Genomic DNA, 26,179 nt, shown 5'->3' on the forward strand with positions numbered 1-26,179 from the left:
GCACGCACGGGTCCTCGATGCCTGGCCGATGTCTTCCAGAACCGCCGGCACCACCGGACGTTCAACCGCGTCTGGTGCCGTACGACGGGCCGGCAAGGCGGACTCGGGCTAGGGCTCAACAATTTTCATGAAGACGTTTTTTTCTCTACACCGAGCTCGCCCGGTGTTCCCCTCTGCCGGGGTAATGTCCCGTTGTAGGGACGCTCGGAAAAAGAAGGGGACACTGCACGAGTTGAAAAAAAAAAATTCCATTTATTTTCCTTTTTGCATACACATTGCTATTGTCACTCGCCGGTTTATATATATTGTTCTATTGTCGCGGTGGCATTGGTTGATGGTTGCGGATGGTAGTGTTTGCGTCGTGTTGTGTTGTTACGTTAGTTGTTGTGTTGTGGGCACACAGGGCGGTTTGTATATTTTTATAGCAGCCGGGTCGGCTGCGAGCTATGTGGTAGGGGGTGATGTAGTGGTGGTATTGACGTGCGCCGACTGTGACAGTGATGGATCACGGGGCGGCGCGGGGTGCGGGGTTGGGCACGCGTTGTGGGCGTGGTGTGGACGCGCGCGCCGGGAGTGACAGATGACGGGGCGGCGCGGCGTGGGTGATACCCCGGGCAGGGAGTGTCCCGAGTAGCTCAGTGGCGTTAGTCGCCAAGTAGCTAAGTGGGTGTTTGTCACCCGAGATACTAAGTGGGTGTTTGTCACCCGAGATACTAAGTGGGTGTTTGTCACCCGAGATACAAAGTAGGTGTTAGTCACCTGTGAACGAGTTTGATAAAATAAGAGTGTGTTACCCGTGAAGTCGTCTCCCGCCGAGTTACTACATTACACATGCATTTAGAGGATGTGGCTGTTGCTATACACTTCCACGTGATGATAAGCCACTTCGTTGAGCTATCACTTGCGATAGCCAGGTCGATTCTGAAAGAGAGCTACCACATTGCTCAGTTGGGCTTTACCTGGTAAAACAAATAAAAAATTGTTTAGTTTTAGTATGGGTTTCGATGAGTATGGGTCTATTTGGTTCTATATTGGACTCTAGAACTCTGTCGGCCTCTGAGTATGGGTCTCTATGAGTAAGTCTTTAGAATCAGCATCACGTACTTAGAGTACTTGGCTGCTGATATCCGTTTCCACGTGATGATGTCATCGCTAATTCGTTGAGCTGCTATCATTTATGATGGCCAGGTCGCTTATAATAAAGAGAAACATAGCTCAGTGGGGGCCCTTACAGTTGGTAATATAAAAATAGTTTAGCCGTAGTTGTTTTCTGTGGTTCGTTGACGTGGGTCGTACCGTGTGTCTGAATCCACTTCCACAGCTGCACGTATTGCTTTCTCACATAGTAGAGGGCGTCCCACAGTTTCTCACAGCCCGCCTCTCCCTGGCTGATGCAGTGGTCCAGTACGAGCTCCACACTCTCCTCTCCGCCCTTGTCGACAGCCGCTTGATGAACACGCCGTGGTATCAAATTGAGGCCGTTGAGATGCTCCAGGAAAGCCGAGGGATCCGTTCCGATCCAGGTCTTGAGATTCTCTTTATTCTCTTGGATGAGTTGCATTGTATCGCTGCTATCATTGCTCCTCTGTAGCGTGTGGAGAAGACACGGTTACACATATTTATGTGTTTGTGGGATAGAGTCTTCACTGTACTGGTATGTACGCCTACACAATGAAACAATGTAGAGTAGGGTCATCATGTAACCATGCTGTGTTGAGTTTACCTGAACTTCATATGGCACATTGTATTCATTTCGCATTATATGAACAAGCGGTAGATTTTCATCATGCTCATAATTTGTAGGAGGAGTGTCTGAAAAAAATCCGATACAATTAGGTTATCACTGATTCATAGCACAGTTGATATGGTTGTATCATTTTCTTATAGGTCCAAAACGAAAAACTATTCTATAATTGGACACAGAATACTAAACATGGTGATATTAGAGTCATGCAGAACATTTACATTATGTATACTCTGTGTGTCTCTCAAAAACAGGCCTTTTGGCGTCATCTGGTCCAACACCAATGGAGACTAGGCTCTAAATAAAGCTGTCTCTGGTGTGGACCAATCGACTTCAAGGACAGTGCATATCATTATCATTATCAGAGTTGTTTCTTTTTGTTTGCATTTTGACTGCTTGTGTTGTGGTTATTGCAAACATGATGCCTTGTATAAAGGTTTCAGTTTTTGTACCAGTTGAAAGGGTAAAAACCTATTACTATACATTTGGTTTGTTTTCTACCTGATGACGATTGCTTGTGTTGCAATCGAAACGTCGTATTCTATTATTTGATGAATTTTCTTTCTACCTGACTTTACCGAAAGAACCAAAGACTAATTATTTATATTGTTTAAGATTGGACAGACATTAACTGGAATGTAAAGTTGCATAATTGCATTGTCAAGATGAAAATGTCATCACCTGCGGCCAATGACCAGGAACAGACAGTTTACAATCGTTTTTGATTCAGTCCAAATCCTATCGCGATGCCCCTCCAGACCTCGATAATTGTCCACTTCCTCTCTTTTTCAGAAGAGCGGTAAGCACACAACGAATGATTGCCAAAACTTAAATTGAGTGTCCTGTCCAACACAACTTTACGCGAGTGTGAAATATTGTTGGATGAGTTGAGGCATGGCAGAGATGATTGTCACCAACACTCTCCTCGGGACAATTTAAAATGACACCGAAGCCAAGCTCTCAAATGGAATGCGACCCATTTCTATCATTCTGTGCAGTGGTGTCTGCAGAGAGCTTTCAGATGCGGCTTGTGCCGAGATTTGATTTCTCCGCACATTTTAATTCACGTATAATGGGAGTAAAAATCTATTTTGGAAGATGTATCATTTCATCCCCAATACAAGGATGAGATATTTGGATTAAGCATGGAACAATACCACTTACCGGATCGCTTCAACATCCTTTTAAAAGTCAACCCCTTCTGTTTCATGTTGAAGCAAACTATGAGAAACACGAGTGCAGTCAGGACGAAGCTGAGGGCTGCTGCCAACACGACTGACGTGGCGTCTGAATATTTTATGAAGGAGAAAAACAACAAGAAGCTGTCAACAGCAGTCCTCTCTCCGCCTACTTGTCAGGTCTATGTGATACGTTGCAATGTATACGAATGCAGTACGTTGTATTAACGCAACCTCTATCAAAATAAAACCATAAAATCATTGCTCTTTGCATAATTTCTACAGTTTTTTTCTAAAAAGTCGACCCCTTCAGTTTCATGTTTAAGTAAAATATGTACAACAGGAGTGCAGTCAGGACGAAGCCGAAGATTGTTACCAACACGACTACTGTGGTGTCTGAAATTTTATGAAGGAGAAAAACTAACAAGCTGTCAACAGCAGTCCCCTCCTCGCCTAATTGTCTGGTCTCTATGATGCATTGCAATGCATGGGAATCCAGACCTCTATCAAACCATAAAATAATTGCTCTTTGCATTATTTCTATAGTTTGTTTAGCACAACAATATCGTAAAGGCGTTTTTTCACAGCTTATCATTTGCAGCAGTAGGACAGCTGTTGGCGATATTTTTTGATAATTTGCCTTCCCCCAAGAACGAACTTTGCAGGTAATTTTCACAATTGAACCGCAATACCAGAACACATGGCCTTCTATTTCCAAATGAGGTTACCAGACCTCTATCATTCACCATGAAGCAGATGGTGCATTTTATTTTGTTGAATGCACCAGCAGAATCAACGAGGGTAGCCGTTGGGCTTAAACCACAAACCTCTGAAATGAGAAGTAAACATGCTACTACCCAGTGTGCAGATTTGGAGGCAAGGGGACTCCAGCCTAAAACTTCTGTGTAGAGACAATACATATTAGGTGTTCAGTATTGCACGGGGAAGTGAACTGATAACATCACACATGGCTATACTTGACCATGCATGCAGTCCCTGAAGCCTGCAATAGACGTAAGGTTGAGTTTCAATTCGTGCTTCTACTGCAGACAGCTTCTGCTGTTTGAGTTGTCAGGCTGTCCCTTGCTCCCACTGTCAGCTGAGAAACAAATCTGCTGTTGTGGTTGACTTGAGCGGCTTCGTAATCCTACTGTAGTGACATCAGAGATGTCACTGTATGGTGCCGGCCTAGAAGGGCCGCGCCGTTCGATGTTCCTACAACATGGACAGCACTGTGTGGGTGTCTGTGTGTAATACCAGCCCTAGCGGGGCTTGGTGACCACTGGAATAGTGCGGGCACCACGCACAGCTTGTGGTGGGGGCTCCCAGGAGGGGAAGTGGGTGAGTGTCAGCCCAGGGGCAGGGTTGCCCCGGGCCATGGCACTCTGGTTGACCCTGTAGACACGTGATCCGGAGTGTCCACACAGGGGGCCCTAGGTGGGGGGGGGGGGGCTAGTGGGTGATCACGTGTCCGGGGAGAGCTCTTGAGAGGGATCGAGAGGGGACGAGAATGCTGGAGAAGACTGGCGGGGCCGAGGGCGTAGCAGCCCCGACCGTAGGGGGATATAAGGCGGGTCCCTGAGAGGGACCGGGGTAACTGAATTCTACAAGTTGGAAGCTCAACACCTACAAGCGGGAAGCTCTACGTCTCAAGCTGAAAGATTTCCCTCGTACGAGGCAACCACGTCGTCGGAGACCCGAGTGAGGGTCCGACCCTTCGTAGCAGTAACACATCTGTATAGCGTAGTTGGCTGGGTGGCCACCACCCTAGGCTATATTGGGTAAAAGGGCTGTTACCCCTTTGTGTTATGGTGTTACAATAAATGTGTTGCCACTAAAAGGAACAACGTTTGCGACTCAGTTGGACTCACTACACTACTACTACCTGGGTTTGGCTCCTCAGGCAGACAAAATCCCGAATCGCCATCTCTCTTGAGCCTCTCCATGCACCGACACACCGTGTCCTGGGCCAGGGAGCAGTTCACAGCCACCTCCTCGCCTGCAATGAGAAAGTTGACGGTGCTAAAGTTCAACAAACATACACACACAGAGACCCACACAAACCCAGACCAATACAGACCCACAGAAACCCACAGATTACCACGATTGGCTATGTACGGTGCGAAATAAGTTCAACATATTTCATAACAAAAGGTTTTTGGGTTAGATTGCATAAGTATAAATGTGTCATAACCCTCCACCACCCGACATAACCAGTAAGGTTTGTCACATAAACAACGCGCCAATTAGTTTAGAACTTCAGCCCACTGGTGTGTTGGAGAGATCAGAGGTGGAGGAGGGAGGGGGGGTATTGTAATTATATGACAATAGATTAGATTGCTAATCCCAGTTGATTAGCATGTATTTACTTTGTAAGGAATACAGTTGTAAGATGTATTACTTAATAATACGCTTCCAGGCCGCATTAAGTCTGTCAGAGCAGTTAAAATTTATTGTATTTATCTCAATTTCAATAGATTCTCCAATTAGTCTCAGCCAGTAATAATTAGTTTTACACAACTAATTATTACGTCTTTTTGTTTGCATGTTCACCACAAGAATATGTGGTTAATGCAGACATGATTTCTTGCAAAGGTTTCAGTTTGGTGTTTTAACATCTTAACACCTGATTTATTGCCATAAATGGGAAAACCCTATTATTAAAATGTAATACTGGAAAAGGAGGTCCCATGATGTTATCCATTGTAGTTGATATGCATACATTAACCCCCCTCTGTTGTTCGCACCGGATTGGCTCATAAGTGAAGACATTACATTGTCCCCTCTATTTAAGACCAAAACACGAAGATTTCTCCGTAACTCTGGATGTTGCCTGATGCTACTGGTTGTAATTACTAGCGAAACGTCACGGTACTCTAATTGTAAATGTTGTAGTAGGTTTACTCTCCAACTCACCAGTGTGCTAAACTATTAACGAATTGGTATGTTTTCTTAACGTGACAAGCCTTATAAATTGGCTGTGTCGGGTGGTGGCAGGTTTAATGAGACATTTATATTCACGTGATCTAACCCAAAATTCGATATTATGGATACGTACACGCACACTACTATATGTAGTGACATCGCTGGATGTCGACTTGCTGGGTGCAGTGCATGGTGTGCAGTGTAGCGACATCGTGGGTGTAGTACTGCCCTAGAGGGGCCCGGTGAGCGCTGAATGATAGTGCTCGATGGTGCCACGCTTGGCGTGCAGTGCCGACCCTACAGGACAGGGTGTGTGAGTGCCTGCCGGAGGATGAGGTTAATCGAGACCATGGCACTCTGGTTGACCCGAGAGGACACGTGACCAGTTAAGTCTACAAAGGGGCCCCAAGATGGGGCTAGGGGTGGTCACGTGATTGGGACCCAGATCCTTCCCGAGGATTCTGGAAAGTGGACGTGGCCAAGGGCGGAGCTGGCCACACCACAGAGAATATAAGCTGGGACCCGAGAGGGACCGTGGTTGTTGTTCGTCCTGGAAGAAATATTCGTCTACCTTCTCCGTTCAACGAGTCTCGAACACGTAGACCCGGGCCGAAGCTGTTGGTCCCGGTCCAAATTAGCAGTTACGTTGTAACTAGTGTAGTTAACCTGGTGGTTACCACCAGGTTAACTACACTAGCTACGTAGTAACTAGTGTAGTGTAGTAACTAGTGTAGTTAACCTGGTGGTCACCACCAGGTTAACTACACTAGCTACGTAGTAACTAGTGTAGTGTAGTAACTAGTGTAGTGTAGTAACTAGTGTAGTTAGCCTGGTGGTCAACACCACAGGTTGTTATTCTGTTAAGGGGAAAGTTACCCCGTGTGTTGGAACTGAATAAATGTGTTGCCTCCAAGTCTACGTCTCAGACTCAGTTGAACCTATTACATATATACTACACTATACAATACACTATACACAACCTAAGAGTAGCACAGTTGGCTACGTATGTTGCAAAAAAATCGTACAATATCCTAGGTTTTAATCTGGATTTCAGCTGCCTGTGATTATACCGAGTTGATGTTAAGTAGCTGCACCAATTCATTTTGAAAATTTCATTTCAGTTTGAATGCCACCCGTCTGTCAGAAGGACACAATTGCCTAACCATAGTATGAATAAAGGGGCCTACAAATTGGAATTAAAATGTGGTTCTGTGATGTCATCTTCTGTGGCGTGTGAGAGTTCCCAGGCATTTGTTGTCTCTTGACAAGATCATGATTTGGACAATTGGAATATTTAGTTCGAGGTGGGATTGTCTCTCTTTCAAAATGTTTTGGTCAGTTGCTTATCAAGTTTTGTCTTTGCTTCATGCCAGTTAAAATGAGAGTATCCAGAGGAACACCCGTCATGCATACATGAGATAAATATCACACACATTGCAGATATGACAGCAACCTACTTGCTGTCTTGCCACTTACCAGAACCACAGCTGCTGCACCATGAGCACTTCTCGTCCTGGTTGTCTCTGTGCATAAAAGTGCCCTTAGGGCACAGGTCACACATTGCCTTCCTTCCATCAGATATGCAGTCCTTCACCTTGAACGTCCCTGAAGGACAACGAAATGCGAGCGAGCAATGGCGTTTTACAAACACACAGCGACCACAAGTTGGTTCAGAGAGACGCGGGCTGCACTGCATTCAACCAGTGTTAAGTTCTGTTCAGAATACAGTAGCTTGACAGAAAACGAATTTCTTCAGTATCGAATCACTTTTTGTAGCCTGATAGTAGATGAGGTCACGGGGAAAAAGCTGGCCCCAGTTGGGTTCCTTTCCACAGGAGTAGGGCCTGTGATTTGGTGGGGACAGGAAGCACCCGGTCACCACGCTTTGTCGTTCCACAGAGGTGTAGGGATTGGGGGTCTCTGTGTTTGTGTTGCTTTTACCTGCAGGGCACAACCGGCAGCAGACTCCTCGTGGTGTTTTGTAGAATCCATCTCCACACTCCTTGGCGGCAGACGGCTCCTGCAGTGCACAACACACCTGAAGAGAAGGTCCACACAGAATGGAGTGATTAGGGTAAAGGTCGTGACTTTGTGGCTGCGACAGTGCTGGTGGTTTCAGAAAACCTATCCCTGTTGTTTCCATGAAGTATTTGTAACGAGCTTAAAACTCATCACGTTGGAAAATGTGTAAATCGGCAGCAACGATTGGTGCAGCTGGCACCAACCCATTATCCAGGCGGATGGAATCGTGGACACGCATGCAACATAAAGAACCAACAACACCTTCATCACTGATCCAGCAGCACAGGTATCTGGCGTAGACCTCTTCTCGAAGGCGGTAAACAGCAAATAACTGAACTCGCACAGAGCACAGGCGATGGCGGCTGCCTTTCTTCACAATTGAGAGATGACTCCCAGACCATGGAACGTATCAACTTGAACTCTAATATCTGTTGTGGGAGGTGTTTCATTTCTCCACTAAGCATCTCAGGAGGCCATTGAGTGGATTGAAAAACTAGGCCTCACATCATAAGCTTTAACCATCATACAACAGATGAAGAATGTACTAAGTGAAACCACCAATTTAATAACTGCCTGTGAATGAGAAACTCAGACAACGGAATGTGCCTGGAGACACAGCAGAACAACTATAACGTAATAAGCGAAAACGAGTAGATTTACAACAGACAAACGTGTGCAGCATTTTATGAACAAAGGCTTCTCACCATAATCCAGATCACCAGCTCAAAGTAACTGAATGCGTGGCCGTTGAGTTTTTTTTAAATGCCAACTCACAGAGTCGAGAAAATGTGGTCACCCCAACAACAAACAGCAATGAAACATAGACAATTCTAGACCGAATTCATCCACGTTAGGAATCGTCAGTACAGCACAGTCATATATGCTGTTGCCATCTGCCTCCGGGAGCCTCAAATATGGAGAGGAGTTGTACGTTTACACTATCGGACCTATAATTTGCGTGAAGGCAGCAATACAGTGATACCTCGGTTCACGAACGCTTCTGTTCACGAACAACTCGGTTCACGAACAGAAAAGTTCATAAAAATATGCTCCGGTTCACGAACTCCGCTTCGGTTCACGAACAGAAGCCGCGGCCATTTTAATGCTATTTCCAGGCTGTCACATGGTCGTGACTTCCTGTAGGAAGATCGTGGAGAGAAGAAGAGACGCAGAAAGAAGTACAGTGAGTACTGTGAAGACACTTTCAATTACTTTTTGCTTTTTGGTGTGCTTTTTAGCACATACTGTACAGTACTGTACTACTGTACTGTACAATACTGTACTTACTGTATTGTACAGTTCACCCGTTTGAGTGCTTACTGAAGTCATCTCAAGCAAGGTTAGTGTTCTCTCTTTATACATTACTATACTGTACAGTACTAATGTGTATTGTAATTTGTTTCATATTTTTGTGCTTCAAAAACCAAAAAAAAAGGTCAGAACGGATTAACCGGATTTACATTGAACCCTATGGGAAAATGTGCCTCGGTTCACGACCAATTCGGTTCACGACCAGAGTCAGTTCACGAATTAAGTTCGTGAACCGAGGTATCACTGTAATTCAAATCAGTCAACGACGATGAAACTCACTTTAATACGTAGGAGGCTTTCACGACCAATATCATCAATAATACAGGCTTTTTTGGGTTAGATCGCGCACATATATGCGTCATTAAACCCGCCAACACCCAACACAGCCAATTAAGTTGTCCGCCTAATGATGCTCTTTGTAATTACTGGATAAACGTCATAGTGAGATCGTAAATGTTGTGGATTTGCTCTCCAACACACCGGTGTGCTGTACTAGTAACGAATTGGCATATTTTGTTTACGTGATAAACATTACTAATTGGCTGTGTCGGGTGGTGGCAGGTTTAACGACGCAGTTATATTTCCACGATCTAACCCAAAAAAAACGTATTATGGACGATGAAGCTCATTGCAACAAACAAAATTATCACAGGCCATGAAACAAATAGGTTGAGCAACACACAATCGTGTGCATTGAACTGGTGGTCTGAACAGGGCTGACATTTTGTACATGCAAGACACATCTTTATGCGTCATTATTTTCAGATATGAGCAACCCTGGTATAAACCTACACAGTAGAAGACGTCAGTGTCTCTGCTCGAACAAGCATAGAGTGGTGTTCATCTCAACTGCGGCCCTGAGCCCTTGGTGCTAATTTCACAATCCCATGGTGGTGATGAGACTCGTTGGGATAGTAGCAGTCAACGTCCCGGTATTTCTTTCTTATGGCAAGTGCAAAGCCAAGGACAAAATATTTAAACTTCATGTTGAGAAGGTGATCCATTCGATGGCATCCAAAGTTGATTTATGTATAAAGTCAGTGCCTCCTCTGTAAGGCACTAATGGGCAGTGGTGAGTTACGAGATTCAAAGATCGCACTTCATCACATTCACAATAGGGTGACTTTCATTGTTTTCCAAGTGTAATAAAGGACTCGATCCTGGGTCTGTCTCCGTTGTCCTTTAATCGGGTTCTTACACTTGTCCCACACGGCCCTCGCTCAGAGCTCTCCCCTTGGCAGCTCCATAGCTGCACTCGCTCCCGTAGCCTCCACACCTCTGCAGCTCCGCTGCAGATCCCCTGTGCAGTCCTCCGGCTGCCCTCACTGCAGCTCCACCGCTGCCCTCACTGCAGCTCCACCGCTGCCCGTCGTTCCTCCACGCTTGGTCACCGCTGGCCGACGGTGCCAAGTCTTACTCTGCGTGTGTGTGGCGATCTCGCCACTCCTCGACCTCCGCCCTGCGTGGCTTCACTCTAACTCTATCTCCCACACTCCCCCGTCTCTTCCGGTATCTCTCCCTTAAGACCTCACCCCTCTCTCACACGTGACCTAACTCCTCCCCCCATGACGTCATATCCGCGAGGCCGTTTACGCCCGCATTACACCACCCTCCCCCGTAGAGAAAATCCAGCCGACCTCGGCTGAACAATAACGAGACAAGTAATGTGAGCGAACACAACCATCACACATTCAAGGACAACGAAGCATACAATAAATATAACAACAACAAAACACAACAGTAAAATTCAACAAAATGTAAGGGACTTTGAGCGCGTTCGATTCGCCGGTCCGTCCCGGACGGGCGGCGGCCCTCCTGCAGACCGGGAACGTGACGGGGTTTTAGGAGCGACAGGATGAAGTCCTCCTGTCGCTATTGGAGGCCCGTCAACGTCCCAGTCCCGTGTCCCTGAAGGCCCAGCGTCGGGGGTGCGTCGCGATCGTGTCTGCGACGGGGTCGAAAGGGCGGCGGGGCTCGGATTCCCCGCAGGCGTGGTAGGCACACCCCGAGCAGAGTCTCCTGTCTCCAGCAATGTCACGGCCGGCTTGTCTGTAAAAGGCACGACAGGCGCTCTTGCAAGGTCAACAGGCACAGGCAAGGATGAGTCGGCAGCCACAGACCCCGGCAAGGCAACATCGGGAGATGACGCATCGTCTCGAGGGCCCACATATGGTTTCAAGCACGACGTGTGAACGAACCAACGCCGAGATCCAAACCGAACACGCGCAGACTGTGGGTTAGGAACCTCGATGAGGCGGACCGGCCCTTGCCATGGTTTGTGTAATTTAGGAGAGGTACCTGGCCGCACCTGTGGGCAATGGAGCCAGGCCATGTCCCCCACCTTCCAGGGGCACTCCCCCTTCGAGCGTCAAGCACACCGCTCGTTCCGGGCCTGGGCTTTGGCAGTAGCCATGCGGGCCCCCTCCCGTGCCTCAGTAACCCGGCGAACGGTATCCCGAATGTAATCAGGAAGAGGCTTAGCAGGTCCCCTCACTCCAGTTCCCAACTGCACATCCATTGGCGGCACGTTCTCGCGACCGTACATAAGAAAAACGGCGAATATCCTGTAGCCGCATGCGGCGTCATTCGGTGTGCCGAAAGTACCCCAGGGATATGCAAATCCCAATCCGATTGTTTTTCACTCACGGTGTGACACAACATGGCGGACAATGTCCGATTTAGCCGTTCGACCATACCATCCGTTTGCGGATGGTAGGGAGATGTCCGTATCTTTTTAGTTCCAAGAGCCGCGCACACCTCCCCCAACAATTTAGAAGAAAAAATACGGCCTTGGTCTGTGAGGAGCCTCTCCGGCGCCCCCTTGTCCATAACGTACCCGAATAGAAAGGCGTCTGTGATAGACGCCGCTGACTGGTCAGGCAAAGGCCAGGCCATCGGCCAGCGGGAGAGGTACTCCACCCCAACTAGCAAGTATTTATTTCCCTTAGCGGATGTCGGGAAGGGTCCCAAAATGTCCAACGCCACCAATTCGTTAACTCTAGACACCTGAATAGACTGTATGGGCGGCACATATGGTTGTTTAGGTGGTTTTCGCCGGGCACAATCGGGACACGCGCGAACGTGACCGACGACATCCGTTGTCATGCCGTGCCAAAAATAGTCTCGCTGCAGCGTCAATAGGGTCTTCTGCACCCCCAGATGTAAAAGCGTGTCCCCATGCAGAGTCCTAATCAACTCGTACTGCAAGGATGCCGGTACAACCAGATGCCAGCGTTCCTGTAACCCTTCCCTCCACATCAGCAGACCATCGCGGAGAGCGGTTTCTGGCATACCCCCCGTACCCAGTCCCCCACTCTTCTTCGCAGTCCGATTCCGTAACGAGACCAATGAACCATCCAACATTTGTTCCCGAATCCACACAGCCCTTGGAAGATTCAGAATCCCATCAGCCAGTCCCGGCTGCTTTGGAGCTTCAGGCACGTCGACCGCCAACACAACAGGCTGAGGGGGTTGCTGAATCGGCGCACATCTATGCGTCCCCGACGCGCACGCGCAAGGGGATCGTTGCGGCAACCTAGAAAGCGCGTCCGCATTCGCGTGACGCACCCCCTTCCGATGGTGAATTTGGAAGGAAAATTCTTGCAGCGTGTCCAACCACCGCGCCAACTGGCCGGATGGTTGGTCCATCTTAAGAGCATACTGCAAGGCCGCATGATCCGTGCGAACAATAAAGGAACGACCGTAGAGATACGGTCGAAATTGGCGGAGAAAGAAAACAATAGCCAAAAGTTCCCTGCGTGTGACGCAGTAGTGAGTTTCTGCGGGAGACAAAACCCGGCTACCATACGCCACCACGCGTTCCACACCACCTTTTGATTGAGACAACACGGCCCCAATGCCCGTGTCACTGGCATCCGTATCCAGAATGAAGGGGTGATCGAAATCAGGATAATCTAACGTCGGTGCCGTAGCCAGTCGATCGCGCAGGCCCTGAAACGCTGCCTCTTCCGGCGGTCCCCAAGCAAATTTCCTTCCTTTACCCGTAACGAGGTGCAAGGGCCTCGCGATCGTCGCAAAATCCGGAACAAACCTCCGATAGTATGAGGCAAACCCCAAAAAGCGACGTACATCCCCCACCGTGGCAGGGGTTGGCCAGTCACGGACGCATGCTGTCTTGTCCGGATCCGTGGCCACCCCGTCCGCACTTACGATATGCCCCAAATAGCGCAAGGACCGTTGCAGTAGGTGACATTTCTTAGGCTTAAATTTCAAATTTGCGGAACGCATCCTGGCGAACACCGCCTCCAACCGCAGTAAATGCTCATCAAATGTGCGGCTGAAGACGATAATATCATCTAAATATATCAGACATGTCTCCCACTGCAACCCCGTTAACACCAACTCCATCAACCTTTGAAATGTGGCAGGGGCAGCATTCAGCCCCATCGGAAGACAATTAAATTGGAATAACCCCTGCGGCATACGGAAAACAGTCTTCTCCCGCGAGGGCTCGTCAAGGGGAAGCTGCCAGAATCCCGAAAAGAGATCAAGCGTTGAAAAGAACTTCGCCCCCGACAAGGCATCGAGGGAGTCGTCCATACGCGGCAGGGGGTACGCATCTGCCACAGACACTTTATTCAATTTCTGAAAGTCGACACAAAATCGCAATTTGCCATCCTTCTTTTTAACCAAAACAACAGGCGCGCCCCATCGGCTGTTAAATGGAGATATTATGTCCGCAGCCAACATGTCATCCACTGCCCCTCGAACCTGATCTCGCTCCGCCGGACTCATCCGATGCGAGTTCAACCGAATAGGGGCAGCGTCCCCTGTGTCAGGGGACGCTGCCCCTAAAGCAACGAGGTGCGTCCCAAGTCCAAATCGTCGGAGCTAAACACATCAGAATAACTCAACAATAATTTACGAAGCGCACCACGTTGTTCACCGGAAAGGGAAGAATTTTCCCCACACAATTCGGCGATCCAGCGATTATCAGCGGCACCAGGACCTGAAACACCACCAACCACGACCTGGCTGCCCAGATGATCTTGTGCCGTAAACGCCGTAGTGGCATGTGCCACAACCGTACCAGCCGGCACACACACATTTTCGGTACTTGCATTAAGCACCTGCAGAAACGGCTGCTGGTTAGGCCGGACAATAGTTTGTGCCCCAACGAGCGCCGCTCCGCCCGTTATAGTGGCGGACGGCGACAGCAAAATCCCAATTGCACCCTGACGACCAGGTACAGGCTTCCGATATCGCAAAGGGATAAGCATCTGTGAGCCAGTTGGAATATCAACAGATACCTTGGACAGCGCCTGCACCTGAGCGACCAGGGCAGGTCGCTCCCAGGGCGACGGTAGAAATGTAATTTTTCGCCCACCCGGTAATTCAATGCAGTTTTGATTAATTCGAATTAGAATGGGCATCTTGGCCAGGAAGTCAGTTCCCAACAAGCAAGGAACCGCGAGGGACCTCGAAATTAACACAATTCCCGAAGCCGACACTCCCCCGATAGATATTGTAGCGTCCACCTGGCCCACAATGCCGATGCTACCCCCGTTGGCAGCGACGCAGGAATCGTAAACCGGACGCACGGCCTCAGGTGGGATGTTCAACAGATGGAAAATGACATCCGATATAATGGTCGCGGACGCCCCTGAATCCACTAACACACGTACGTCCACCCCTTGTATAGAACCAGGTACAGTGGACGAACCAGTAGCGGCCGCGACGACCCGCCGTGCCAATTTACGCCACTTCGTTACCGAGCGACGTGGCCCAGTCGATGGCCTCCCCCCGTTATTAACAACACCCGGATCGCACGACAACGGTGATGAGTGAGGTGTCAAGCCTTGCCGGGTGTCTGGTGCGCACCGACTTGCCTGTCCTGGAGGATCCTTCCGTGGCACGTCCGCTGACGAGGCCTCCTGCTGGGGCGGACCCGGGACGCGGGCCCAGCAGTCCCTGGCGTAATGGCCTTTACGGCCGCAGCAGAAGCAGTCAATGTTGTTGCGCCGCGCCGCAGGCACCCCGTCCCGACGCTCCCGTGGCAGTGGCGCAGATTGTGGCCCCCGCGTACTGCAGGCCGACCACTGAGCAGAGGCGGCTGTCAGCTCCTGCGGGCCCCCCCCGTCAGGAACGTACACCGCCTTCTTGGGATCCCAACTTGCAGCACCTCCATCGACGATGGGCCCCCCCGTCCACGCCGTGACTTGCTTCCAACGGCGCAGGTTGAACTGGGCATCAAGACATTTAGCGGCTGCCCGGGACGTAAGCTTTTCGTGGTCACACACCGGCATAGGAATCCCCAAATCCCGGGACAGCTCGAGCATCTTACCCAAGATGAGAGGTTCGAGCAGGTCAGGCTCCGTCTCCGGGTATGCAGCCATAGCCAACTCCAATACCGCACCCCGATATGCCACCGGCGACTCCTCGGGTGCTCGCTGACGCTGAACAAACCGGCAATGAGCATCATCCGGTGGCTCATATGCATCTGCCATCTCGTCGAAAACTCCTCTCAATGTTTTCTTCTTCTCTGCCTTTATGGAGCGGAAGAATCTCACCGACTCGTCATCGAGAAGAGTCGGTAAAACCTCCAATGCCTCAGCGTCCGTCCACCTTGCTGAGCGTACCGCCGCTAGAAATCTGCAGGCAAAAGCACTCCAATCGCCCCCGATGGAGAATTCTTTGAAGGTCGTGAGATGACGACTGCGACTCCTTGTTGCACCGTCCTCAGCCGATGACTCACCAGGCGGCATATTCAAAATGTCGTCGCATCGCAACGTGTTCAAGATGGCGGCCTCTCGCCGCGGAGAGCGCAAGATGGCGGCTTCCCGCCGTTCTTCTCCTGCCACGCCCAAGATGGCGTCTTCTTGCCGCGTGGCCAATGGCGCCGACAGCGGAGGCAAGGCAGCAACCTGCGGACCTCCATCGGCTCTCCCCAACACCGTCCTCGGCGTGACGAGCTCGCACAATTGCGCGAGCACGATTTTCAGTGTCTCCAGCTGCGCCGCCATCTGCCTCCATCGCCAATCCGCGTCCTCTGGTGCAGACGGGTCGACCGACGCGGCGACATCTTGGACTCCCGGACCCGCACTTGTTCCCGCACGGATCTCCTCCTCCATCGCAGGCAGGTCGACCGCCCGAGGAAGGTCGTCGTTGTCGGATGATGTAGCAGATGATGGCGCAGGAATATTCTTTCTTCTGAGCTGTTTTGACATGCCATTTCACTTCTGACACCAGTATAATAAAGGACTCGATCCTGGGTCTGTCTCCGTTGTCCTTTATTCGGGTTCTTACACTTGTCCCACACGGCCCTCGCTCAGAACTCTCCCCTTGGCAGCTCCATAGCTGCACTCGCTCCCGTAGTCTCCACACCTCTGCAGCTCCGCTGCAGATCCCCTGTGCAGTCCTCCGGCTGCCCTCACTGCAGCTCCACCACTGCCCTCACTGCAGCTCCACCGCTGCCCGTCGTTCCTCCGCGCTTGGTCACCGCTGGCCAACGGTGCCAAGTCTTACTCTGCGTGTGTGTGGCGATCTCGCCACTCCTCGACCTCCACCCTGCGTGGCCTCACTCTAACTCTATCTCCCACACTCCCCCGTCTCTTCCGGTTTCTCTCCCTTAAGACCTCACCCCTCTCTCACACGTGACCTAACTCCTCCCCCCTCATGACGTCATATCCGCGAGGCCGTTTCTGCCCACATTACACAAGTGTTCTGTATTTTTAATATATAGTAGTCCCTCGATTAACGGTGACATCAGTTAACGATTTTTCAGTTAATGTTAAACCTCCCATAGGACTCTATGGTTTTGACTCACGTTAACGTCATTGATTAACAGTATGTTTTATATTAGCGGTCCCTAACCTTTTTGGCACCAGGGACCGGTTTCCTGGAAGAAGCTCTCCAGTGACGTTTGTTTTTTACTCATTTTGGCTAGGGTTAGCTTGTGGGATTACCAAAACTATGACCGAGACAAGTGCACAGTGCGGGAAAGAGGCGCAGATGGAAGTCATCTTCTTAGGTTTTTTCGGTAAAGTCACGTAGGTAAAACATCTAAATTAATGAAAATAAAATAAAATACACGACGTTTCGGAGGCAACACAAGTCTCCGTCATCAGGTGGGACCGTCACAGCCAGATTAGCTGCATCAAGTGCTCGATGCAGCTAATCTGGCTGTGACGGTCCCACCTGATGACGGAGATTTGTGTTGCCTCCGAAACGTCGTGTATTTTATTTTATTTTCATTAATTTAGATGTTTTACCTACGTGACTTTACCGAAAAAACCTAAGAAGATGATTCCTTGCAGTCACGAAAGCTTCAAATCTAGAAGCAGACGGAAGTGGTCAATAAAATAATGGCGGGCGACGCGAGGAATCACCGCTCTCACCTCCTGCTGTGCAGCCCGGTTCCTAACAGGCCACGGACCGGCACCAGTCCACGGGCGGGGGTTGGGGACCCCTGTTTTATATTATACACGCGGTCACGAATTTCGGCAAATCCGAGCGTTCGTAAGTGGGACTCGGCATGCCTCAGCGAATCAGCGATGCCTGTTTATAAGCCTTTAGACCTCGAGTGGAATTGTTAATCGTATCTTATATTTAAATAAAACGCCTTTATCCAAGGCGATTCATAAGTGTTATGAGTTGCACAACGAGGGTAGCTAAAAGTGATACGGTGAATTAGGGATGGAGTATTAGGGAGGGAGGATAGTGGGTTCAGGAATTACGGTGGGTACCTTGGGATGGAGGGAATGATGGACCAGGGAGAAGAGATGGGTCTTGATGGAGTGAAAACAGCTCTCTTGCATACTAAGTGCTTTTTACTTATTTTTCAACTCATAAGTGAATTCGTTGCGATAGCAATGGCCTCGAAAGTGAATTCGCAAAAGGAAACGAGGAATAGGAAAGTAATTCGTTTTAAAACGAAGCAGGACGTTTTTAAGGTTCACTTCCGATCATCTTAGAATGGTTTCATGCTTTTAACGTGTAATTTCTATATTAAGTTAGCAGTTATCTCGGTAAGCAGTAGTTTTCGTGTAAAGGATTAAAAACGTAAACTGAGGGACTACTGCATATACATATTGTCCATTCTCTAGACCACAATATCAGGTTACTCTTGCAAATAAGATAACTCTGTTCTCTTGAGTTGTCACCTGGTTTAAACATTAACTTGACTACATTTCACGAGAGGTCATATATATAATGAGGACAATAAACTCTGTACCTTTGACTGCAACGGCAAAAGACAGACTGATACCGAAGCTGTAAACCTGGCTCATGTTTACGAATGCACTGTACATTAACTAAGGCAACCTGATTCACCCCATTTTTCCCTATAATCTTTAGTCATTCTTACACACGCATTATTATTTAAAGTCATGCACAGCTACAATGTAATTCATCTACCGGTATGCCCATAACAGCCTGACTAAGAATCAACTAACTTTTTTTCAAGTGGTTCACGCACCATTGGGATGTTTGTCAATTTCACTTGAAATAGCGAGTGCACGGCATCGTTTGGGGAGGAAAAAAGGGCACCCAGAGAACACCCGCCATGCATGAGGACATGACACTGGGTGGTCGTTACAGTTGGTCTGAGATTAGGAGCACTCCCTTTAAGAGTGTGCTCCTAATCTCGGCTCGTTACCTGTATAAAAGACACCTGGGAGCCAGAAATCTTTCTGATTGAGAGGGGGCCAAATACTTATTTCCCTCATTAAAATGCAAATCAACTTATAACATTTTTGACATGCGTTTTTCTGGATTTTGTTGTTGTTATTCTGTCTCTCACTGTTCAAATAAACCTACCATTTAAATTATAGACTGATAATTTATTTGTCAGTGGGAAAACGTACAAAATCAGCAGGGGATCAAATACGACTTCTTCTATTCAATTGATGAATTGGCCAAACAATCTTCAAAGACTGCTGTTTGGTGGTCAATAACTTAGACCCCTTCAAAAATGGCAGCTGCCCTCACGTCCTGTATCCCTGAAGGCTCATGATGCAAATGGCGTCACGAAGCCCTGCCCATCACCTCCCGTCCAGCAACACATGTGGGAAGTGGTTAGATTTTTTCATCTTCCTCACAACTGGTTTTGTGTTATCTGATTGGTTGAGTGATAAAATGGATAATGGATAGAGTAATCGATTACTTAAATAATAAACTATATTTGCTTTACTCGTAAAAATTAGTGTGTCATGCCACTTGAGACAGAGATAGTGAATAACAATGGGCTGTCTCCTGGTTAAAAGACGAAATTCAATCTCATTATGAACCGTTGACATTGATGGAAAAAAATGCAGCAAAAACTGAAACGTGCACGTAAAACCATGGAAATAAGCAGGCTTGGAATTTCGTTGAGAGACAGAAAGGGGAACATGTGGATTAGAGAACATAGAAAGGTTACAAACATTATCTTGACTGTTTAGAAAAGTAACTGAGCTTGGAAAGGACACGACAAAGAGTGAAGGAATGATGGCCGGGAGGTCGAGATTTAACGACGGAATGGCTGCAAAAGGAAAGAACACTCCAGAGAGAGAACATCAACTGCTGGATATGGAAAAATGATTCATCCTCAAGTAATGCTTCCCCTATGAAGGTTATAGCCCTTAACATTACAAATGAATGAACGAGTGAATGAAACTATAAGTGGTGGTCCTCACCATCAGTAGGAGTGTTCCTCTCAGCGCCAGCCCAGGCGAGCTCCTCCGCTTGGTCATGAAGTTCATCGCTCCTCACTCCTTGCCCTCAGACAATCGACTTCTTTCTCACCTCCTATGACGGCTCTGTAATATTTTTCTCTTCAACTACTTTTAAACTATATTTAGTTATTTCACCGGGTTAAGGCCCCACTGAGCTGCAATAACTATTTTTCAGAAGCGACCTGGCTATCACAAATGATAGCAGCTCAACGAAGTGGCTTATCAAGATGAATTGTAGAGCAGACACATAACTCTAAACGTGCGATGTTGATTCTAAATCTGGAGGGAAAAATCCACATCTGTCTTGGTTCTCTATATTCTCCACTATATCTCTCCTGTCTCCTCACCCTCTTGTCACGCTTCTCGACCCACTCTTGTCAGAAGCTTGAGTTCGCAAGCTTCTTCTCTACATTGTCACCTCCAAAGGTGTTTTTTTTAACAAACCTCGCTCTTTACAGTTAAATCGCAGCCGGATTCAATGCTAAACGAAGAGACTAGGCAATTGCTTGGTGACACTGTGGGAAGTTGTCCCTTCGTGTTTTTTCTTACTGCGAGTTCCTTGCAAAGGTCACGTGCGTGGTTTACAGTGCTAAGTTTATGAGAGGGAGTTGGCAGTCTGCTGTAACCCTGACAACGCAGGCTCGTTGAATGATAAGAGTCGTAATTTTGGGTGCGGTCACATGGCCAAGTGGTGCGCATACCTCCATTAATTACAAATCGCGTTCTTAAACCAAATAAATACGTGCCCTGGTTCATCCGAAATTTACGTGATCGCCTCGACACTACAGCAGTTGCAGATCTTTAAAAACAATGGACAGAGTTTGATTTATTTGTATTGACGTGACTCTGCAGTCCAGTTAGTGGGTCTTATGCGCAGGAGCAGGAAAGTGTTATTACTGAGCACGCACATCGATCGGTCAATCATTAGTATTCCTTCTAAATTCAAAGAGTAACAATCAAAATCGTCAGATGTGCTTTAAAAACGACTAATTTATACCTGTATGAGTGGTTTTTGGAAAAGAGATGTGCGTAAAATGTATATTTTTGGATAATCCGCTGCCATCCTCCCTGTCATTAGCATGGATAATCGAGAGTCCACTGCATTAAAATATCTAGGTTTGGAAGTTAGAGATGATTTGCTAAATAGAAACATCGAGATTTGTTCATATTGTCAGGAGAGTGGTAAGAAACTAAAAACATTTTTTTCCCAGATGAGGGCACACTGAGCTAGATAGTAGCTCTTTTTCAAAAGCGATAACAAATTAGAGCTCAACAAAGTGTCTTATCACGTGGACATTTATAGCAGCCAAATACCCTAAACACGTGGCATTGATTCCAAGTGTGGAGGGAAAAAACCGGAGGACCCAATGAAAAATCCATGCGACCTCCACGGGGAGAGAGAGACAGACACCAAATATACAGCAGGGGTATGGGTCGGGAGCGAACCCACGACCTACTGCGTACCAGGCGAGGTAAGTTTACATCTCCTAGCCACCGACGTGCCCACAGTGGTAAGAACACAAAGAATGAGCACCTTGCCATGATTTATACACGCACGTTATAATCACGTATTATGATCATAACGATGAGTTTTAGAAGATCTATCGTTATATCCCCAATACCAGGAAAACCCCTTTGTTGTCTCTGCTCATTCACTAAGCAGCAGTTCAGAGTATTTGGCCTTCTTGAAGACGGTGGGTGCAGTGCTCGGCAGAGTGCCACCTACCGACTCCATAGTGTTACTGGGCGATTTCAATGTTGACGTGGGAAACGATGGAGACACCTGGAGAGGCGCGATTTGGAGGAATGCCCCTCCCCCCTGATCTGACCCCGAGTCGTGAGATGTTATTGGAATTCTGCGCTAGTCACGATATGTCAATAACAAACACAATATTCGAACACAACGCTATTAATGAGAGCACCTCTGGCCAAAGGTCAATTAATCACTTTTTAGTTGTATCATCGGACCTCAGACAGTATGTTCTGGACACTCAGGTGAAGAGGGGGGCATAGCTGTCCACAGATCACAACTTGGTGGTTAGATGGATCCGACACTTGCAGCAATAACCAGATGGACGTGGAAGGCCCAAACGAATAGGAACGTCTGGCAGAAGACCCAGTGCACTTAGATTTAAACTTCCACCTCCGGGAAAACGTATCCTTCACTCCCAGAAAGGTCGTGGACATTGAGTCCGAGTGCACATAATTCAGGACATCGATTGTGGATACAGCTGTGAAAACTGTGGCCTGAAGGAACGTGATGCCTGTCATGGCGGCAACCCTAGGACCCGCTGGTGGATACCAGCAGTGAGGAAAGCTGTCACATTGAAGAAGGAGGCTTTCTGAACTATGCTCAGAAAAAGTTTTCCCGCCTCGATTGACAAGTACCGGCTTGCCAAGAGAGCAGCAGCTGCAGGAGTCACGAATGCGAAAGCCCGGGCATGAGACAAGTTTGGAGAGGCCATAGAGAGGGACTATCGGGCAGCCTCAAAGATGTCATGGGAATCCATCCGACGCCTTAGGATGAGTCAATGGAACGTGGCCCAGGCTGTTTTCAGTAAGGGGGGTGAAACATTAAACTCAACTAAGGAGATAGTTTAGAGGTGGAATGAACACTTTGAGTAGCTCCTCAATCTGGTGGACATGCCCTCCTCTTAGGAGGCAGCCCTGGAAACAGCTGATATGGTCGGAACCCACACGACTGCTGAGGATCTTCACATCAGCAAAGCTACTGGGGTAGACAAGATTCACCTTCCTGGCTCCCCCCCCCCATCCTTCGCCCGTCCTCCTTGGCTCCTCCCCCTCCTCTTACCCTATATAATAATGTCTCATCACAAATACCTCTCGCTACAGTTATTTTGCTGTGCCTTTTTACACCTGATGAAGGAAGCTTGTGTTGCCTCCGAAACGTCGTGATTTAATTGATTTATTTTCATTTATTATTATTATTTTATTTTTTATTATTTTTTACTTACGTGACTTTACCGAAAAAACCTAAAAGTATAGTGGACAAGATTCACCAAAAGTTGTTGAAATCGCTGGACAGTGGAGGAGTGTTGTGGTTAACATGCATCTTCAATGTCGCATGGAAGGCAGGTACAGTACCTCTGGATTGGAAAACTAGGGTCATGGTTTCCACTTTAAAAAAGGGGACCGGAGTGTGTGTTCTCACTACAGAGGAATCACACTCCACAGCATCGCAGGTAAAGCTTATGCCAGAGTGCTGGAGAGGAGGCTCCACCCGGTGGTCGATCCTCAGTTTCAGGAAGAAAAATGTGGATTCCGTCATGGTCATGGAAAAATAGACCAGCTCTTTTCCCTCCCAAAGATATTTGATGGATCATGGGAGTATGCTTCTCTGGTCTACCTCTGTTGTGTAGACTTGGACAAAGCATGTGACCGTGTTCCCCGCAATGTCTTGTGGGAGGTGCTGCGGGAGTATAATGCACCTGTCCCACTTTTGTGCACTATCCGGTCTCTCTATTCCCAGAGTGAGAGCGGTTTCCTTATTATACTGGTAGGAACGAAGTGGACCAGCCTACAATAGATTATATCGTCCGTCCGTCCGACCGTCCGTCCGACCATGTAGCAACATCGTCCCCTACTGCAAACACTTGGCATGACCCTACAAAAACCTTTAGACTCAGTGACGCTTTCCTGGCTAAACAAGTGTAACATTCCCTTATAATTCCCTCAGATAGCTTTTCATTAAAACATTTAAATTAATGAGGCTTTCCTGGCTAAACAAGTGTAACATTCCCTTATAATTCCCTGAGATAGCTTTTAATTAAAACTTTTAAATTCTAATTTTACTCACAGCGCCCTAAAGCCTACAGCTAGGCCTAAAGCCTCGAACTACGCCTATCACTCTCCCTTCGTATCGTACCCCCGCGTGTGTGCAAGGTAGTTAATGTTTAACAATGTTACATTCCCTGATGCTTTTTAATAGAAACATTTAAATTTAAAGCTTTTACATAAATAATGAAAACATTTAATTTTAAAATTAACTCACGGCGGCCTAAAGCCTACAGCTAGACCTAAAGCCTAGAACTAGGCCTCAACCTCTCCCTTCGTATCGTACCCCCGCGTGTGTAAAATGGAGTTAATTTTTTTACAATGTTACATTCCCTGATGTTTTTAAAAAGAAACATTTACATTTAAAGCTTTAACATAAATAATTAAAACATTTAAATGACAAATTAACTCACAGCGGCCTAACGCCTACAGCTAGGCCTAAAGCTTAGAACTAGGCCTCACACTCTCCCTTCGTATCGTCCGATTCGGTGTAGCAACATCGCCCCCTACTGCAAACACTTGGCAGGACCCTACAAAAATCTTTAGACTCATTGGGGCTTTCCTGGCTAAACAAGTGTAATAATACATTATGTTTATATTCTTTGGTTATTCCTATTCGTTCCTACCAGCCCACCCCGCAGGGTCCTGTTTGGTGTTAAATCAAAGTCGTTCACTGTAGGTGTTGGACTCCGCCTACAGTGCATCCTGTATCCACTCCTGTTTGTGATTTTCATGGACAAGATATCAAGGCAGAGCCGAGCTATGGAGAGTATTCGGTACAGGGGCATGGAGGTGGTGTCGCTGCTTTTTTCAGATGACGTTGTCCTCTTTGCCTCCTAAGTCTGTCATCTCCAGCGTGCACTTGAACGGTTTGATGCCGAATGTGAAGTGGCTGGGATGAGGATCAGCACCTCCAATTCTGAGGTCGTGGCTCACTCCCGTGAGACGGTGGGGTGTTCTCTCCAAGCGAGTGGGGAGGTTAAGTGCCAAGGGTTCTCTCTAGCGAGTGATGGTAAGTGGAAGCGGGAGATCGGCCGGCTGATTGGTGCGGCGTCCGAGGGGAAGGAGGCACTGTACCGTTCCATGGTAGTGAAGCTCGCGGTTTACAGGTAGCTCTACATTCCCACCTTCACCTATGGTCATGAGCTTTGGGTAATGACCAAAATGATGAGATCGCGGGTACAAGGGGACGAAATGAGTTTTCTCTTTCGGGTTGCTGTGCTCACTCTCTGTGATTGGTTGAGGAGATCTGTAATCCGGGACAGCCTCAGATCTAGAGGAACTAGTTGAGGCGGTTTAGGTACCTGGTATGGATGCCCCTAAGTAGACTCCACCGAGCACTCTACCGGGAAGCAGGTCCCACTGAGTGAAGACCCCGGGGCCGGCACAGGACACACTGGCGGGACTATGTCGCTCAGCTGGCCTGGAAACGCCTGGGAGTTCACCAGGAAGAGCTAGAGTTTGTTTATAATAGTGTATTGTATAATGTAGAAGAATATTGTGTAGTAGTGTATAGTGTAGTGGAAAGTGTAGTAGTGCTGGAGTCTGTCGCCGGGGAAAGGGAGGTCTGGACCGCCATACTCAACACGCTGCCGCCACAATCCTCACCAGGACAAGTGGCTCGAGAAACAAACAAAACGAACAAACCTGCGAAGGAAGGGAATATAATAGGGGTTATGACCTCAGGTGCAGGATGTCTGTGGAACCAGAACAAAACGTGAACTAAGACTGACCAGATGAATGCTCGAGATCAGTGATACCGTGAGAAGCTTTGGGCTTCCGATGTGTCTTTGGGAATTAATTGAATAAGCTAGAAATTATACGTAACAGTATACAACAATCATATTCATCACTCCTGTTAAAGCAGATTTGGCTAAGAGTGAGCTTTGCAGAGGCAAAGAGTATTTAATGTCTTGCTAAGGCAGAATCTTAAGTATCGCTGCCAATTTTATTTAACGTTTTCGTAATATTTTTAGTCACTTGCAGAGTCAAGGACTTCGATAAGTTGTACTGCACAAAGCTAATAGTTGTGATAAGCTAAGAGATGTGCGAAGTTATTTTCATAAAAAATAAAAGCACAGATCTGTCATTATTTATTTCATTCTGTGCCTGTGATTAACGCGGCATGGATTGGTTTAAGTGCGTCACGTGACCGCGAGCAACCAGCCAACCAGAGCTGAGCCCCTCCCAAACATGTACGCCCCCCGATGCTGCCCTGTGGCAGAGCCGTGCTCGGGCCGCTGCTGCCCCAACGGAGACGGGTGAGGAGACGGAAGTGAGGAGACGGGTGAGTGGGAGTTAGGAGATGGGTGATTTAGAGTGAGGAGAAGGGTGAGTGAGAGTGAGGAGATGGGTGAGTGAGAGTGAGACAGAGCCGTGCTCCATCCACTGCTGCCCTGAGGGACCGCCCTGCTCTCCACTGCTGGCCAGAGGGAGAGCCGCGCTGTCTCCACTGCTGCCGTGAGGGAGTCAGACGCGCTCTCTCCACTGCTGCCCTGAGGCAGAGCCGTGCTCTGTCCATTAAATTAGTA

The 26,179-nt window shown here is 47.9% G+C and overlaps 1 protein-coding gene across 4 annotated transcripts in view; it reads right to left on the reverse strand.

The window, feature by feature from the left end:
• LOC144733020 (uncharacterized) overlaps positions 1-20,442 on the reverse strand; it is a 32,638-nt gene extending 12,196 nt beyond the window's left edge. Inside the window, exons 1-7 of one of the 4 annotated variants that reach the window (XR_013588299.1) lie at positions 17,886-18,246; positions 7,789-7,885; positions 7,324-7,452; positions 4,808-4,921; positions 2,909-3,031; positions 1,724-1,812; positions 1,297-1,585 (exon numbers count right to left, since the gene is read on the reverse strand). Coding sequence is in view for 3 of the 4 variants with exons in the window: in XM_078614735.1 (XP_078470861.1) it covers positions 1,297-1,585; positions 1,724-1,812; positions 2,909-3,031; positions 4,808-4,921; positions 7,324-7,452; positions 7,789-7,885; positions 17,886-17,957 (913 nt within the window). In the remaining variant the exon portion in view is untranslated. Of the gene's footprint in view, positions 1-1,296; positions 1,586-1,723; positions 1,813-2,908; positions 3,032-4,807; positions 4,922-7,323; positions 7,453-7,788; positions 7,886-8,573; positions 8,713-17,885; positions 18,247-19,814 lie in introns of those variants that run through there. The other 3 variants (XM_078614737.1, XM_078614735.1, XM_078614738.1) reach the window with 3 other exon arrangements.
• Between the last annotated feature and the right edge of the window lie 5,737 nt (positions 20,443-26,179).

The sequence above is a fragment of the Lampetra planeri genome, chromosome 45, assembly GCF_965212315.1.
Source record: "Lampetra planeri chromosome 45, kcLamPlan1.2.h2, whole genome shotgun sequence".
Taxonomy (NCBI): Eukaryota; Metazoa; Chordata; class Hyperoartia; order Petromyzontiformes; family Petromyzontidae; genus Lampetra; species Lampetra planeri.